The sequence below is a fragment of the Elephas maximus genome, chromosome 23, assembly GCF_024166365.1.
Source record: "Elephas maximus indicus isolate mEleMax1 chromosome 23, mEleMax1 primary haplotype, whole genome shotgun sequence".
NCBI classification, from domain to species: domain Eukaryota; kingdom Metazoa; phylum Chordata; class Mammalia; order Proboscidea; family Elephantidae; genus Elephas; species Elephas maximus.
Genome location: NC_064841.1, coordinates 201,936 through 219,945, shown reverse-complemented (window position 1 = coordinate 219,945; position 18,010 = coordinate 201,936). Strand labels below are relative to the sequence as shown.

At 40.1% G+C, this 18,010-nt stretch overlaps 2 protein-coding genes across 2 annotated transcripts in view; one reads left to right on the top strand and one right to left on the bottom strand.

The window, feature by feature from the left end:
• Positions 1-5,944, top strand: part of LOC126066214 (putative HTLV-1-related endogenous sequence) — a 61,105-nt gene extending 55,161 nt beyond the window's left edge. Inside the window, exon 3 of the mRNA XM_049867087.1 lies at positions 5,891-5,944. The gene's annotated coding sequence lies outside the window, so the exon portion shown is untranslated. The remainder of the gene's footprint in view (positions 1-5,890) is intronic.
• Positions 5,945-9,411: 3,467 nt separating this feature from the next.
• Positions 9,412-18,010, bottom strand: part of KPNA4 (karyopherin subunit alpha 4) — an 86,286-nt gene continuing 77,687 nt past the window's right edge. Inside the window, exon 17 of the mRNA XM_049867614.1 lies at positions 9,412-16,746. Coding sequence (XP_049723571.1) covers positions 16,648-16,746 — 99 coding nt within the window. The 3' untranslated portion in view covers positions 9,412-16,647. The remainder of the gene's footprint in view (positions 16,747-18,010) is intronic.

Here is an 18,010-nt window from a genome sequence, read left to right as displayed (position 1 = left end):
CTATGTTTGAATGTAGGATTATATGTTGTTGTTGTTAGGTTCTGTCAAGTTGGTTCCGACTCAAAGACCTCGAGTACAACAGAAGGAAACACTGCCCTGTCCTGTACCATCCTCATGGTTGTTGTTGCTGTGTTTGAGCCCATTGTTGCAGCCAGTGTGTCAGTCTATCTCGTTGAGGGTCTTCATCTTTTTTGCTGACCCTCTTCTCCAGGGGCTGATCCCTCCTGATAACATGTCCAAAGTACATGAGACAGTGTCCCCTATGAGAACAATTGTGTCTTGGATTTCCCATTCTTGGCAATGTTATCCATAATTTGTTATGATCTACACACTTGAAGGCCTTTGCATAGTCAATAAAACACAACATCTTTCTGGTATTCTCTGCTTTCAGCCGATACCCATCTAACATCATTCCACGTCCTCTTCTGAATTACTGTATCTTTAAATTTATCACTCTAAATTTATCCAGCCTCTCAATTATATTGTTCATTACATGAAATCCTTGCGTTTCTTTCATCTCCTGACACATCCCTCCCAGAGTCTTCCACTTTCTGCTCCAATTTGGACTTCTTGCACAGCAGTAATACTGGCGTTGATCAATTCCTTCTCGGATCCCATGTCTTTCTCTTTTTCTTGTTTATTCCTTTTGTTTTACAGACATTCATCCTCAGGTAACTTCCTCACGAAGGTAAATTTTTCTGTCTTTGTATTCCCTTGTTCTGTTTGAATGACCATGTACAGGTTCCTCGTGAGCACAATTAAGTGTTCTGGAATTCCCATTCTTCACTATGTTATCCATAATTTGTTATGATCCACATAGTTGAATGCCTTGGTAAAACACAGGTAAACATCGTTCTGGTATTCTCTGCTTTCAGCCAAGATCCATCTCATATCAGCAATGATACCCCTCGTTCCATGTCCTCTTCTCAATCTAGCTTGAATTTCTGACACTTCCCTGTTAATGTACTACTGCAACTGTTTTTGAATTATCTTCAGCAAAATTTTACTCATGTGTAATATTCATGAGATTGATAATTTCCGCATTCTGTTGGATCACCTATCTTTGGAATGGGCACAAATATGGATCTCTTCCAGTAGGTTGGCCAGGTAGCTGTCTTCCAGATTTCTTGGCATAGGTGAGTGAGCACTTCCAGAGTTGCATCTTTTTATTGGAACGTCTCAACTGGTATTCTCTTATCTCCTGGAGCCTTGTTTTTCGCCAGTGTCTTCAGTGCAGCTTGGACGTCTTCCTTCATTACCATTGGTTCTTGATCATATGTTGTCTCCGGGAACGGCTGAACATCAAACCAGTTCTTTTTGGTATAGTAACTCTGCATATTCCATCTACCTTCTTTGGATGCCTCAGTTTTGGGTTTTGATTTTGACCATGGGTCTGTAGTGCTTTGATTAAAGCAAAAACAAAACTATGATTATAAAATTAGAGAAATAAAGGAAAAATATTTATATGCCTCCCAAATTATGCTACCTTACACAAAAATATATTTTATATATTTTCAGTCCCCCACTGAGTCCTTGAAAATTACAGACCAAATGCAAAAATTCCTGTCATGAGATGAATTTAAAAATAATGTGTTCTTCCATAAAGCCTTTAACACTGCCACCTTGTGGCAGAAAAAAGTGAAACTTTATTTAGTTTTTTGTTGTTAGGTCCCTTCCAGTAGATTTCAACTCATAGCAACCCCATGTGACAGAATAGAACTGCCCCATAGGGTCCTCTAGGCTGTAGTCTTTACATGAGCAGATTGACAGGTCTTTCTCCCTCGGAGCGGCTGGATGTGTTCAAACTGCCCTTTCAGGTGGCAGCTGAGCTCGTAACCATTGCGCCTATCAGGCCTACTTACACAAGAAACTATTGACATTGGATTCTTTGTGGAGAAGAACTGGTTTTCTAGAACTGGTTTATTCGTGTAAAAACTATATATTTATTTATATTACTTATGAGGTCCAAAATTCAAACAGTATTATTTTAAAATGCCATGTGATAACCAGTGACTGCCCTGACAGGGAACACAACAGAGAACCCCTGAGGAAGCAGGAGAGCAGTGGGATGCAGACCCCAAGTTCTCATAAGACCAGACTTAATGGTCTGAGACTGGAAGGACCCTGGTGGTCGTGGCCCCCAGACCTTCTGTTGCCCCAGCACAGGAACCATTCCTGAAGCCAACTCTTCAGACAGGGATTGGACTGGACAATGGGTTGGAGAGGGACGCTGGTGAGGAGTGCGCTTCTTGGATCAGGTGGACACTTGAGACTATGTTGGCATCTCCTGCCTGGAGGGGAGATGAGAGGGTGGAGGGGGTTAGAAGCTGGCAAAAAGGACACGAAAAGAGAGAGTGGAGGGAGAGAGCAGGCTGTCTCATTAGGGGGAGAGTAATTGGGAGTGTGTAGCAAGGTGTATATGGGTTTTTGTGTGAGAGAGTGACTTGATTTGTAAACTTGCGCTTAAAGCACAATAAAAATCATTAAAAAAAAAAAATACCATGTGATAACGTCTCCCTACGACCCTGGTCCTCCAGAAAACCCGTGCCTCTCCATAGGGAATCCAGTGTTAATAGTTTGTGTATATTATTCCAGAGATATTTAAGCATATTCAAACAAATACATATATGTGTATATATATATATTAAAAAAAAAAAAAAAACCCGTTGCTGTTGAGTCAATTCCAACTCATAGCGACCCTATAGGACAAAGTAGAACTGCCCTGTAGGGTTTCCAAGGATCGGCTGGTGTGTTCAAACTGTCGACCTTTTGGTTAGCAGCCAAGCTCTTAACCACTGCGCCACTAGGGCTCCTATATATTTTTTACCCAAATGATAGCACACAGTTACATATTTTACCTTTTCAGCCTTTTAATATTTTGAAAATCTTTCTCTGTCAATACACAAGAGTCTTTAAAGTACAAAATATTCCTTTATATGGATGTTCCTTGAGTTGTTTAACCAGGTCACTATTGATGGTTGCTTCCAATCTTTTGATTTTCCAAATGCTGCTGCAATGAATAAATTTGTATGTATGCCATTTCATATGTTGGGAAGGATACATACGTTTGTATTTTTGATAGATTTGTCGAATTTCCCTCCACTGAGTCTGTACCAATTTGCACTTGCATAGCAGGGTGTGCAAACGTTTTCCCACACCAGCGACACTGTCAAGTCTTGCAATCTTTAGCAATCTGATTGCCCATGAATGGTTTCTTGTAATTTGAATTTCACTTAGGAGGAAAGCTGGGTATATTTTCATGTTTAAGAACCATTTATATTTTCTTACTGTCTGTTGTTTAGAGGTCTTATTCATTTTTCTGTTGAGTCTTTTAAAGTCGATTTGTAGGACCCTTTTTTTTTTTAATTTATTGTGCTTTAAGTTTACAGCACGAATTAGTTTCTCAGTAAAAAATTTATACACAAATTGTTTTGTGACGTTGGTTGCCATACCCACATTGTATCAGCACCCTCCCCCTTTCCTTTTCCACCTGGGTTCCTTATGTCCATTTGTCCAGTTTTCCTGTCCTTTCCTGTCTTCTCGTCTTTGTTTTTAGGCAGGTTTTGCCCATTTGGTCTTCTATACTTGATTGAACTAAAAAGCATATTCCTCATGTGTGTTATTGTTTTATAGACCTGTTTAATCTTCAGCTAAAAGATGGACTTCAGGAGTGGCTTCAGTTCCAAGTTAGCAGGGTGTTTGGGGGCCGTAGTCTCGGGGGTTCCTCCAGTCTGTCTGACCAGTAAGTCTGATCTTTTTTTTGTGTGTGTGTGAATGTGAATTTTGTTCTACATTTTTTGCCCACTCTGTACGGGACCCTCTATTGTGATCTCTGTCAGAGTGGTCAGTGGTGGTAGCTGGGCACCATCTAGTTGTTCTAGGCTCAGGCTGGTGGAAGCCATGGTTCATTAGTCCTTTGGACTAATATTTTCCTTGTCTTTGGTTTTCTTCATTCTCCTTTGCTCCAGACAAGATGGGACCAATAGATTTCTCTTTGATGGATCCCAGATGCTGCTCACTGAGGTAGGCTGTAGAATATTTCTTTTTATGACCTATGTTATGCCAGTTGACCTAGATGTCCTCTGAGACAGTGGCCCCTCGCCCTCAGCTACAGTAACACGGTCCCTCAAGGTGTTTGAATGTGTCTAGGAAGCTTCTATAACTTTGCCTTGGTCAAGTTGTACTGACTTCCCCTTTTTTGCACGTCTTTCTCTTCACCAAAGTTAACAATTCTCTACTATTTAGTGATTTCCCCTCCCTCGTAACCACCAAAGTTTTTTTTTTTCCCTGTGTGTAAACCTTTTTTTTGATTTTTTAAATAGTGGCCTCATATATTTGTCCTTTTGTGATTATTTCACTCGGCATAATGTCCTCCTGATTCATTCATGTTGTAACGTTTCGCTGATTCATCAGCGTTCTTTATCATTTGTGTAGTATTCCACTGTATGTACTCTAATTTGTTTATCCATTCATCTGTTGATGGGTACTTAGGTTCTTTCCATCTTTTTGCTATTGTGAATAATGCTTCAGTGAACACGGGTGTGCATATGTCTATTTGTGTGACGGCTCTTAATTCTCTAGGATATATTCCTAGGAGTGGGATTGCTGGATTGATGGTATTTCTACTTCTAGCTTTTTTTAAGGAGGCACCATTTTATTTTCAAGGAACTTTTCACGTTAAGAAAAATTGATCCTTTGTCTAGGATGATTGGAAATATCTTTCAGCATTGTGTTTCATTTTACTTTTGAAAACTTTCCCAGATTTTTTTCTTATGTGGGTAAATTTACTGATCTCTTCTTTATGGTTTCTGTTTGTATTATACCTAAAAAAGATCTTCCCCACTTTGCAATTACAGTTCTCCTATGGTTTTTCATGAGTACTTTCGTAGTACCAGTGAATTTGTTTTTTGAACTTCTGCTCTTTCGGATTTTTTTCCTGGTATGAGCTGTGAGGTATGAAGCCAACTTTCTGGTTGGCTGCTCAGTTTTTCATTATTTATTCAATAATGTTATCTTATCTCAGTGATTTCAGATGCTATCTTTAGTATATACTGTATTCGTTTATGTTTGGGTTTCTGGATTAAAAAAAATTTGGCTCTATCGAATGTATTGAGCTAATTCTACCATTTTAATTATGGATAACTTATCCCTTATTCTCAGAATTTGTGTGAATATTCTTCATATATTTGTCTTTTATGAAGCCTTTGAATGAGGCTTTTTCCACTTAGCGTAATGCATTTGAGATTCATCCATCTGGTTGCACGTTATCAGTAGGTTCTTTTTACCGCTACACAGTAATACAGTTTTTGGATGTACCACAGTTTGGTTATCTGTTCACCAGCTGAAGGAAATATGAGTTGTTTCCAGTTTTGGGTGATCATGAAAAAAATGCAAGTGTAAAGCATTCATACACCATTTTTTTGTGTGTGTGAGTGAAGTTTTCATTTCACTTGGATAAATACTGTCATGGATTGAATTATGTCCCCCCAAAAACGTGTTATCAGTTTGGTGGGCCATGATTCCTGGTATTGTGATTTTCCTATATGTTGCAAATCCTGCCTCGAGGGTGTTAATGAGGGAGGAAGGGGCAGCAGTTGTGTTAGCGGACTAGACTGTGTCTTGAGGCAATATCTTGAAATATAAAAGAAAGAAGCCAGCACGGGGTGGGGGGACTTCATACCAAGAAAGCAGTGCTGGGAGCAGAGCACGTACTTTGGACTTGGGGTTGGTTCGTGGAGAGTCTCATAGTCCAGGGGCAAGCTGGTGAGAAGGCCAACAGAGACTAATTAGCTCCCCTGGAGCTGACGCCCTGAATTTGGACTTTTAGTCTACTTTGAGAAAATAAACTTTTCTTTGTTAAAGCCATCCACTTGTTGTATTTCTCTTACAGTAGCAATGGATGACCAACACAAATACCTACGGGTGAGACTGCAGGTTGCTGGCCAAGAAACTGAGTTTTCCAAAGTGACTGAGAATCCCAGCTGCTCTGCAACCTCACTGGCACTTGCAGTTGTCACTTTCCTCGACTTCAGTCACTCTAACACAGGTGTGTGGTGGTGACTCATTGCAGTCTTTATTTGCATTTCCCTCATGATTAATGATGTTGAACATCTTTTCATGTGTTTGCCATTCATCTTCTTTGGTGAAGTGTTTGTGTAAATTTTTGCTAATTTTAAACTCGGTTGTTACAGAGTTTTGAGAGTTGTTCATCTATTTTGACATGTCCTTTATCAGATTTATTTTGCAAATATTTTCTCCCAGTTTGTGACTTTTCATTCTTTTAATAGTGACTTTCTAAGAGGAAAAGTTTATAATTTTGCTGAAGTCTAATTTACTAGTATTTTTTTTAATGGATTGCACAGTTGGTGTCTGTCAGTGGCACTTTAAAATGGTGAATTACATTAATTGGTTCTGTGAACTGGTAGCTTTTTAAAGTTTTCCTCGCATAAATTCTCTACATTTCTTGCTTATCAAAGTTTATTCCTTGTATAAATTTTCTACTATAAACTTATTTTCATCATCTCTTCTGTATGATACATACATACACACCACACTGCTGTGGAAGTGGGCTGTTGGAACGGCTCTGAAGCAGCTGCCATGTTGAGACGGCAGGGCCTGAAGGCACAGCAGGAGCTGGTCCATGAGGGCCGCTGGACTGCTGCACTCAAGGCAGAACTGGGACCCAGAAGTGTCTTCCAGCCACGGAAGTTTTCGGATGTCACTCCAGTGTTCTCTCTGGACAAAGCCCAACGTTGTGCCAGCTGGTAAAGGAGAAAAGCTTACAAGGTCCAGTTCCAGTGTCACAAAGTAGGCAAAGAAAGATGGATTTAAAACTGAAGTATTTTTTTAGTCCCTCTTCTTTTTTGTTATGCACTGCTCTATTCAGGGCCTTCTTAGCTCTTCCCATGTTGCTCTAAATTCTTCCTAATTAGTCTTCTGCCTTTACTCCTGTCTCCTTAACACACAGTGATTTATTGAAAAGTCCATATTTGACAGTGATACTTTTCCACTTAAAACCCACAAGTTCATTCTCCTAAATAAAGCATACTGTGTCCCTTGGTCTGGTCTCTTCCCACCACTGCTTGCTGTGAACTTTTAGACTTAAAGTGGTTTTCGTGTCTCCCTTTTCTGACACTTCTTATACTGGAATTCTCTTGTCCCCAGTCAAGAGGCCCTACCCTCCTCCAAAAAACCTTCCCCCATACTTCTCCTGGACCTGGGTTAGTACCTATAAAGCCACTTGTGAAAAATCAGCCCACGAAAGCCTTATAAAGCAGTTCTATTCTGACACACGTGGGGTTGCCGTGAGTCAGAATCGACTCGACAGCAACTGGTGACGGGCGTGAAAGGAGGAGTTGAAAAGCCAGTGTAATTATAGCACAGAGAAGACTGGCTTGAAAAATGGTTAGAGAAGTAGACAGGCAACAGAAAATGAAAGGCCGTGGCCGTGTTCATGATTATGGTTTAAAACAAGGACATTTGAGCACTGATTAAATACTTGCTATTAAGGAATTGTTAATTTTTAAAAGACGTGATAATGGTATTGTGATTATGCTTAAAAAATTTACTTTTACAGATACACAATGACATGTTGAGGATTTGCTTCATAATAACTAAGGGAGACAGAGAAGGTGGGTGGGACAGAGATGACACAAGACAGAACGTATGTTGATAGTGGTTGAAGTTGAGTGATGCAGACATGAGAATTCTTTTATTCCAATTTTCTGTTTGGAATGCCCAATAATTTAATCAATGGAAAAAATATGTTGGTTTTTATTCTAATAGCAACGAGAAGTTATGAAGAGTTCTGAGCAAGGTGATGGCACACCCAGGTTTGATTACAGAAATACATAAACCAAACCAAAACCAAACCCGGTGCCGTCGAGTCGATTCCGACTCATAGTGACCCTATAGGACAGAGTAGAACTGCCCCATGGGGTTTCCAAGGAGCGATACATATCAAAGGTTGTATGTGGCACACCCAGATTTGATTTTTAAAAAGCTCACTCTGGCTTCAGTGTGGGGGCTTAGTCTTGGACAAGTTCGGCTGTGACGTGCATTTCAGAGAAAGCTGATACTAAACTGGGGACCAGTGACACATCACAGATGATCACTGAGGTGTGATCTGTATATCTTCGTGTAGAATAAGGGCCCTGGTGTGAGAAGAGAACCTTAGGCTGAGACTTAGAGAACTCCAAAACATTTAATGACCAGGGAGGCTGAGCTAGAAAGGAGACAGAACACTGGGAGGCGGGGGGAAGAGAGGTAGCAGCGGTCAGAGAAGTGAAAGAAACACAGTGTGGTGGTGTGAAGATCTAGGGTTTTAAAAGGGAAATGGTCGCGTTTAATGTTTCTTAGCCAAAAATGACCACTCACTTTAGTGACACCTGGGCAATGGTGACTTTTCAAGGGCTTTATGGAGCAATGGGAGAAAATGCCAGATGGGAATGGGCTGGGAAGTAAGTGGAGCTTGAACAATTGGAGGCAGCAAGCAAACGTCGTAGAAGTTTGGCTGTAACGGTCAGGAAAGGATGGGGCGGTAACTAGAAGGGGAGATGTTGAGCTTTTGTTTTGTTTTTGAAGACGGGAAAAACTTGAGCATGTTTAAGTGTTAATAGGAAGGATAACGTTGAAGGGGAACAGCTGAACATAACAGGGGAGAAAAGCCCTAATTCATAATGTGATTCCTGACAGTAGGAAATGGGATTGCCTCAGTCCTGAGGAAAGCCACCTCCTCCAATGGAACAGCAAGAGGATGAGTGATATCCCTGGGTTTCTGAGCTGCAAGCAGGTCCCTGAGTGGTGCAAATGGCTTGTGCACCACACCCAGTGGCAACACGGAAGAAAGGCCTGGTGATCTGCAGTCAGGAAAACACGGTGGAGCTCGGCTTTCCTCCGTAACACACGGGGCTGCCTGAGTTGGGAGTGACGCAGCAGCAGCGGGTTTGGTTTCTGGTTAAGCTGGGAGTGAGAGGAGGGCGCTGCCACCTCCCCGCACTGAGACACGAAAGGTCATCTACTAAGAGGGGGCAGGATGGAGAAAAGAAGTTTGATAAAAGCTGAAGCAAGCCTGAAGTTGGAGATCGTGACTTTAGAGATACTAAGTCTCCACGTTTTCCTACGTGCTCCGGCAGATCCAGAGAAAGCAGCGTGTTGACCTGAGGCATCACGTGTGTCTGTCACTGTACCTACCGCCTCTTATTCACTTATGACTCTCTCTCCCTGTAAATTAAATTGAGAGCAAGTGCTACATTTTAGTTGGTTCTGTATCCTTAACTCTTAGTTTAATGTCTAGCCCAAGGTGGACTCTCCAGTATTTGTCAAATACAATGAATAAAGCTTCTGCCTCTATTTGCAGTGAACTTTAAAGGGAACTTCCCATATATATATATATATTTTTTATTAGCAGCTATAAACGAGTGCTTATGACCTAGCTAGGATTATTCTAAGTGCTCTACGTGAATTAACTCATTTAAGCCACATACAATAACCCACTGAGGAGGGTGTATTTCTGTTTTCCATTTTTCAGATAAAGAAACCGATGCACGTAGAGATTAAATAACTTTACAAGTTCCCATGGGACTTCAATGGCCACAGCCAGGATTTGAAGCCAGATAATCAAAGGGGCCACTATATGACTTTGTGCGTAGGGTTTCTGCAGCAATCAAGAGCAAAGATGGGTGAACACCACAGTGATTACTGCAATTGTTTAGGTATTGGGACTAGATAAAACTGAAGAGGGAGTTCTTTGTCCTTGTTTCTCATTATTTCTAACTACTGATAACAGCAATTATAGCTATTCAGGCAGAGTAGAGCTTATAAAATATGTAATGATTAAGCAACAAACATCGAGACATCGATAACCAAGGCATCCCAGTAACTTCATACTACTGCTAGACTAAGCAAAACAACAATCACTTACCTTTATGCTTCAGATGTTCTTTGTAAAAACATGTATTTTGATGGAAAGCTCTTTCAATAAATGATACGCTTCAAAAAAGCAGCTGCTTCAATAGAATTGGACAATACCAGGGTTACCTGTTTCCTGTGTAAAACCAGTATTTGAAAACACATGACAGCCCACTTCAGTACCCTATGGGTGCCAGATATCCAGATCTGATATTGGGTAAAATATCAAAGTGAAGAAAAGGAAATGAGCACTCATCTGCCAAGGGACGAAGCATCCTTCTCACCTACGGGAAGCCCTCTAAACCTCAGATGCAATGAGGCAAATTAAAAAATTCTAAATTGGAGACGTTTAGAGGCAATCGCTACAATGAGTTAATCTGAGAAGCTGCATCATTACCACAAGCCTTTATTGAGTGCCCAAAGGACTCATGGCACCTTCATGGAGTTTACAGTGCTTTGCTTGTAGGCGGACCTTGCCCTTAAGGAGCTTACAATCTAGTGGAGACTGAGAAATGCAGACATGATAAAGCCATGACTCAACAGACACTACAGAACGGGAAATTATCACAAACGTAACACGCACACTGCAAAATAAGGGTGATGGCCGGGGCTGTAGATAGCCTAGATATAGATAGTCCTGACTTCCTGAAGGCAACAGATACCTGGGAAATTCAAAGGACAGACAATGGAGTTGAGAAAACCAGGAAGGAACCAAGACCCACTTCCCATCTGCTGCTTCTTTTCTTACTCCCTGTAGCTGGGGAGAACTGCCAAACAAAGGGTATGGGGTAGAGGTAACAGGGTGACAAACTTTCAGTACCCTTTTAGCACCTCTGACCACTACCTGACTTGGACTGGAACAAAGTTATTATTTAGGTAGCCTAACAGCTGTCCCAGACCACCCTAACTTGGTATAAAAAAAATAAAAAGTAAAAAACCAGTTTCTCTACCAATTATATGCCAAGGATTGAAAAGTTAGAATGCCCAGAACTGCCACTCATGCTGAAGACCACTGGACGAGGTGTATCAGTACAGACAGGGCAGAACTGCTAGCGACACAGGTGGCCCGCCGTTTGTACTTGACTCCCTGATAGCTACTGGATGAGGCAGGATATAACCTGTTTACGGAGCCAGTGTATCTGCCAGTACACAGGGAAATGGCTGGAGGTAGAAAATACCAAGAACAGGTAAGAAATAAGTTTTATGTTAATGAGTTCAACAGGTGACACCCCCTAAGAAACAAGAGAGAAAAATAGTAAAGGAGAAAATAAGGTTAACTCGATTCCTTCACAACTACGACCCAAAATGTGGAGCCCCCCCCCCCCTAAAGAAAAATACTCTTCTAAGTCAAGTCTAAGATTTGGAAATTATCACTGAAAGTAGCCAGAGTAAAAAAGTAACCCATAAAAACGATGAGGGAAGGGTAGCCAACAGGCTCAAAAATCAGAAGAATGGAAGGACACTGAGGGAATGACCTCAAAGACAGGTAACTAACTGGAGATCGAGGGCATCACTAAAATCAGGGCTGAACGATGACCATTAATGACTGAGACTAAACAGGAGCGTGTACACTCCAGCAGATTGTTAGAAGTCTGTAACAGTTGTTTCAAACTAAGAGTAGAAACACACTGGAGAAATCTTAGGTAAAGTTATACGGTAAGAACTACCATGGTCAAAGAGTCCATCAGCTATCCAGATCAGGTAAGAGGACAGAAAGAAAAGCACAAATGGAAAATGTTAACAGAAAATTTCTAAGAACAGGACTGGTAGACTTAGTTTGGAAAAGCTAAGCAACCTGCAATAGGCAGCATATCTGGAGCTACAAAAGATAGAAAATTTGTGGAGGGTACCTGCAGCCGTTGAGTCGATTCTGACTCATAGCAACCCTGTAGGACAGAGTAGAACTGCTCCATATGGTTTCCAAGGAGCGCCTGATAGAGGGTTTAAGGCAGAAAGGGCGGCAGAGATCAGGGACGACCAGGGGGTGGTGCAGTCCTCTGGTGGGAGGTAGGTCAGGAACACCTGTAGAAGCAGTCATTTACTTTTCCTCACACTTAACCGCTCTTGTGCACAAACCAGCAGCTGTCAAGTCATGGACATTCTGAACAAAAGGGCCTAGATTTAGAAAGAATATTCAAAACTCTAAGCCCTTAGGGAAAAAAACCTACTTTCCCGTACACTACTGATGTGCTGGTTAATAGGAAACGTGACACTGCGGTCTGGAATTGCTTCTCATCACACCAGAATACAGAATTTACAAATTTTTTTTTCCCATCTTCCTTTATTCCTTTGAATCAATTCTGATCGCACTAAGACCATCAAGGCACACCTTGATTTGACTTAAAGGCATCTACGAAGCAAAATTTTTATTACTGTACTTATATTTTTTAAAAAAGCATACTTTATTAATGGTCATTTAAAACTTTGAGAAAAATTATTTTCTCATTTAAAAAGTCAAGATGTCAAGTTTGTTAGGCATGAATTTGCTAGCAGAGTGTTTGGTAATATCGGATCAATCATCTGGGCAAACTTCCCCATCCTAGTCATATTAAATTATTGGCTAATATCTAATGAATTCTGCCAATCTGAGTAAATAATCAAGAAAAAAGGTTCAAGAATACTCAGGTATTCTGGCCTTCAAAATAGTTAACAATGGATTTTATAGTTGAGGTAAATAATCCTAATCAGTTAAAGGAGTTAACAATTTGTAATTGTTATTAATTAAAGCTATGTTGGCCTGTTTTATAGTTCACTTGCTTAATATCTACAATGGAAGATTCAATATTGAAAACTCAAAAAGGAGAAATGAAATAATTTCAAAACTCTCAGGAAAGCTCCTGTAACCTATTAGTTATATACTAGATAGATAGGAAAAGTTGAATAAACATTTTTTTGCATAGGTTCACAAATGTAAATGAACTTAGTTTCAGAAAATAGTTGGAAGCAAGCATGATTTAGAAGTTGAGATCAGGGTCTTATCAGGCTCTCACTAGCTGTGTGACCTTGGACAAGTCACCTCTTGGCAACTCCGTCATCTGAAGAGGAGAGTTGAGACAGATCACTCATTTGTACTCTGAAATTCACCGGCTCCTGAAGATCCCCTAAAACTGTATAGAGAACTGCATGTAGGTACACTTTTGGGGGAAGCTGTCCAGCATTTAACATTCTCACAGGCATCCCTAATCCAAAAACAAACTTCCTCCATTAAGTCATCACCTCTAAAATGCTCCAGTTCTAAACACTGATACTCCGTGTGGTAGGCAGAGCTCTAAGACGGCTCCCAAGATTCCCTGGTGTAGACACTCTGTACAAACCCCTTAGGCATGGGCAGGATCTGCGAAGGAAGACATCATTCTCACGATTAGGTTATAGATGTAATATACGGCAAAGGTAAAAGGATTCTGCAGGTGCAATTAAGGTCCCTAATAATTTTGGCTTTGAGTTAATCAAAAGGGGATTATTCTGGGTGCATCTGACCTAATGAGGTGAGCCCTTTACATGAGGGCTTAGGGCCTTCCCTGATCTCAAAGTTCTACTTCTGGTTTTGAAGAAGCAAGTTGCCATGAGTCCTACAGGAATTCTCCCACACGAGGACAGAAGAGGACCTCGCACCTCAGATAAGACTGTACCTTTGACTGACACCTTGATTGCAGCCTTGTGAAACACTAAGCAGAGGACATAGCTAAGCTGTACCCATACTCTGAGCCAAAGAAAACTGTGAAATAATGTGTTGTTTTAAGTAATTGAAGTTTGTGGCAATTTGTTAATACAGCAATAGAAAACTAATACACCCCTCCCTCTTTAGTCTTTAAAGCCAAAGCTTAATTTCTCATAACTTTTTTCTTTAGAGACTTGAGGCAATGGAGAATCCATTAATGTTACAATAAAGGCAGTCATCTCATAAGGAAATGCCGTTATACCTTTAAACATACAAAACGCCTCAACCTGTGATCTGCAGTCATTGAGGTAAGCCTGAACTAAATGACAAAAAAATCTTCCAGATGTATTTTTAATGATTATTAGATAGCTTAAATTAAAGGACTGCTCTGGGTTTGGTCCAGAGCAATGTGGAAAGTACTGCTTCCACCACGTCACACAATTACTGGACTCTTTGAAAATTACAAGTATCTTTAAAGATACTATCTTAGAGTAGGGCTAGTCACATACCTCTAATATAGTATTCTTATACACTTGCAAATGGCCCGATACTCTAAAAAGTCAGTTTAAGATGATCGGAAAATAGAGTTGTATTAAAATCAGTTAACTGTGGGTAACTGAAATGAATTTCATGAGACCACAGGTAAAAATAAAATATTTAGATCATTTGGCAGCCCTTGTACTCAGAAAGGTTAAGATTACCGTAACTATTATGTATATAAGAAAACCTAATCCAGTAAATAATTTGGCCTATTATAAGCTCAATGGCTCATTTTCGCCCAGATTTTTTATTAAAAAACAGAACATGAATCACACAAAGTTTTGTTATGTTCACCTTCTGGGGTAACTTAAGCCTTCTGTAAAAACTACACTTTGTAATGCAGTCACTTGGAGCCATCTGTTGAAGTTACAGTAATACTTTTATCTCTCTCAGTCCATTTTGCTGGAAGAGGGAAGGCAGGACAAAACCTTGGTTTGGACAGGGAGAAAGAAGTATGGATGGCGTCAAGTGAACAAATTCAGTGGGTTAGAATATTATTATGTCCATATCCAAATTACAGAACTTATAAAATTTCTTCTCTTATGCTGGTTTTAGGTCAAAAGCTTAAGAAAGATGCTAACTTAAGTCCTTGAATTATACTCTACATTAACATAAAAAACCCACACACCACACACACACACCTCATTTAAAACATTGCTTTAAGTTTTAATGTTTATTTCCCCAAGACAGCCTAGCCTGCATTCTACTTGGATAAATTTTACAAGCTAGTTTTCTGCTGCTTCTAGTTTTAAACTTTAACCATGTTTCTGATGACAAGGAATGCTGCAAAAATACTCTAGTTCAACAAAGAGTTATGATCACAAAATAATTTTTATCCATTCTACAGTGTTTCAGAATTACCAGTTGATTTTTAAACACAAAGTAGATATAGATGCTAATGGTGGCTAATCGTGTGTGTTTCTTACAGCAAACTGTTGTTCATGCAACACTTGTGCTCAAAGGGGAAGGCACAGGATTTCCTACAATGAGCCACCTTATAAAGAGTTCTTTTTGTACAAATTAATTTATGTCACATTTAATTTAGTGTGCATAACCTCAAAACTGAGGCATTATTCCAATTTATAAAAACCACTTGCATAACTTTTATGCAAGTTTTAAAAATACAAAGTTTTCTCCCTAAAGTGGCTCAAAATAGATTGTTCATGGCTGCCTACATCTAAGATAAAAAGATTCTAAAACAACTGAACAGATGAGGCATAGTTAAAGGTGTTCAAACCATTACTTGATTTGTACATCTACTCAAACCTCTTCATCGGTCTTTATTCGGCAGTACATATGCACCAAATTCCATTTTAGAAGTTTCCATATCATTTTCATAGAAAACAAAATTTGAAAACAAGTAACATTTAAACACAGCACGGTATTCTACCACAACTGAAACTTTTTTCTTCTTCTTTACAGGACTCAACAAAATCTAAAAATGAACTATGCTGTAGATTTACCTCATGCAAAGATCTTTATGTTATCTCTGAAAATGAAAAGGACGGCTTTTAAAGTACATTTTACTGTTTTATACTATTATGGCAACTTGTGTACTGCAACAGTCTATTTTGAGGGAAATTTATGATTTTTTTTCATGCAAAAATCTACACAAATTCGTTTTGATGATATGGAAAGCTTTTCATAGCATCAAACACTCATCTGGTGCAAATGCACAGGGAACCTTCCTGAAAAGTTTTCTGACTTGAGAAGCAACTAAAAAGCCATACTAGGTAAAGTAAATAAAGGCTTTAAAAAAAAAAGGGGGGGGGGTGGGTGGGTGGGAGCGGGAGGTGGGAAAAGGGAAGGGGAGGGATAGAAAACACAGGCTGCAGAGTAAACCGATGTCTGCTGCTAAACCGGTCTTTGTTTTCATGTCCAGTGTACTTTAACACTTAGGATCTCACTTTGATGATTTACTAGGTTTGTTATCAGCCCCCTGAAGGCGAATCAAGCTTGCATGCGTTCACATACAGCACTACAACCATACTCTCGTACACAGTCACTCCAGCTCTAGGAGTCTGCTTCAGGAGTGAAGAGCCCTAGATGTGAAAGATGAACCTGGCTCTCCATCACTGAGCCAGACATTCATCCAACATTGTCCACTCACACACTGCTTCAGAGCAAGGCCTGGGCTCATTTTCCTTTGACTCATACGGGCATCCTATTCTCTTTTATGCTTACAAGGTTTGAAGATGACAGTACTGCACTTTCCCCTCGACTGATACAGAGTAAGTCAGTGTTCCTTCTCAGGCACTAAAGATCTGTGACCTGTAGCCCTTTTTACTTTTAACAACCTAAATAAGCATCCATGTAAAGTTTTCATTACATTTTGCCACTCATTCTCACTCGCATCCACTCGCCATCCTGACCTCATTTGGGCATTTTCTGTGATTCCAAATGAAATCTTCACATTTTCTTTCCCGATTTAATGCAGCAGCAGATCCCATGAGCCAAGCTTGATGGATCAAACCTTTTTATATATATGTGTATATATATATATCTCAGTGCTGCATGGACCTAACTTCCACAACATCTGTCTAAAACTGGAACCCTTCCGTTGGTACGTTGGCAGATGAATTGAAACCAAACGTTCCACCTTGTACGGCCTCTGGAACGAGGCCAGGGTCCTCATCGATCTGGGGAGACAAGAAGAAAGTCACTGTCAAACGACGGGCACCCATAAATGGCACTACAGCCGTATTCCCGTCACGACACTGTTCTATCTTGCCCATAGGAAACTGAGACACTTTTATAAGAGAAGCCAAAATAAAAGGGAATTTAAGAGGATATACGAGATGGCTATCTGCCAAAATAATGAAATAGGAGCAATAAACTGGAGATGGTCCTAGTTCTCAGAAAGTGAGGGTACATTCACTGGTACTCACGATAGTGTCCATGTACCTTTAAAGTGGACACAGTTGATGATACTGAAGAAAATTAATGCCAGCACTTTTGGAGAATAAGTGAAATCTCTGGCTAACCTTTTGATAACAATTAGAGGCAGACGGTTAAATATTAGCTCTAATAATGTATTTTATATCTAAGGTCCTTTCTTGAAATACCACAAAATTACAAAGCTACAGTGCAGTTCCTATAACCATGTATACCAGCTGAATTATCCTTCCCACAGCGTAAGAGTGACTAGCACAGAACTACACGCTGAGGTATCAGAGATCCTGACACACTCTGTTTGCAAATTAGAACCTCCAGAAATCCAACTTTGAGACATGCTATCCTTAAAAGACTTTTCTTCTGGATTTTATTTCTGGTTTATTTAGTCGGCATTCTATTCTAAATAGGACTTGGGCTGGACATGTGTAAGTAAGTAGTCTATGATTTTCTAGTACTGTCCTTGTTAGACTAATGTTCAACCACACACATCTAACAAAATGTTTAATAACACAGCACTCTTTCATGAAAAAGTTTGTGATGTAAGACTTATTCTTTGAAAAACTGAGAAAATCATTTAGGAAATACACTGGTGGCTGTACCGAACCATTATAATTTTCTAAATGACAATTCCTTTAATTTTAGATTTACTTTTCCAAAGAGGAAATACTAAAAATAAATTATACTATCATTCAAACTACTGTATACTGGCAATCTGAAGATACTCTAGTCTATCTTAGACTGTATTATGCCTTCTCTTTTTTGTTGGTATGATGAGTACACAGTCACGCATCACTTAACGCCCATGATACGTCCTGTGAAATGGGATGTTATGTAATGTGGATGTCGTACCAACACCTGGGTCTGCCGAGCGTGGGGCTCTCAAGCGCACAGGCCTGGGGGCTGTTGTGGGGTGCAAGGCCTGAGCAGCTACTGCTGCGGATGCCTCAGGTGAGTGCTTGGCCAGGTCCTGCCCAGCATGCCATCCCCACCCCATGAAGGTCATGGAGG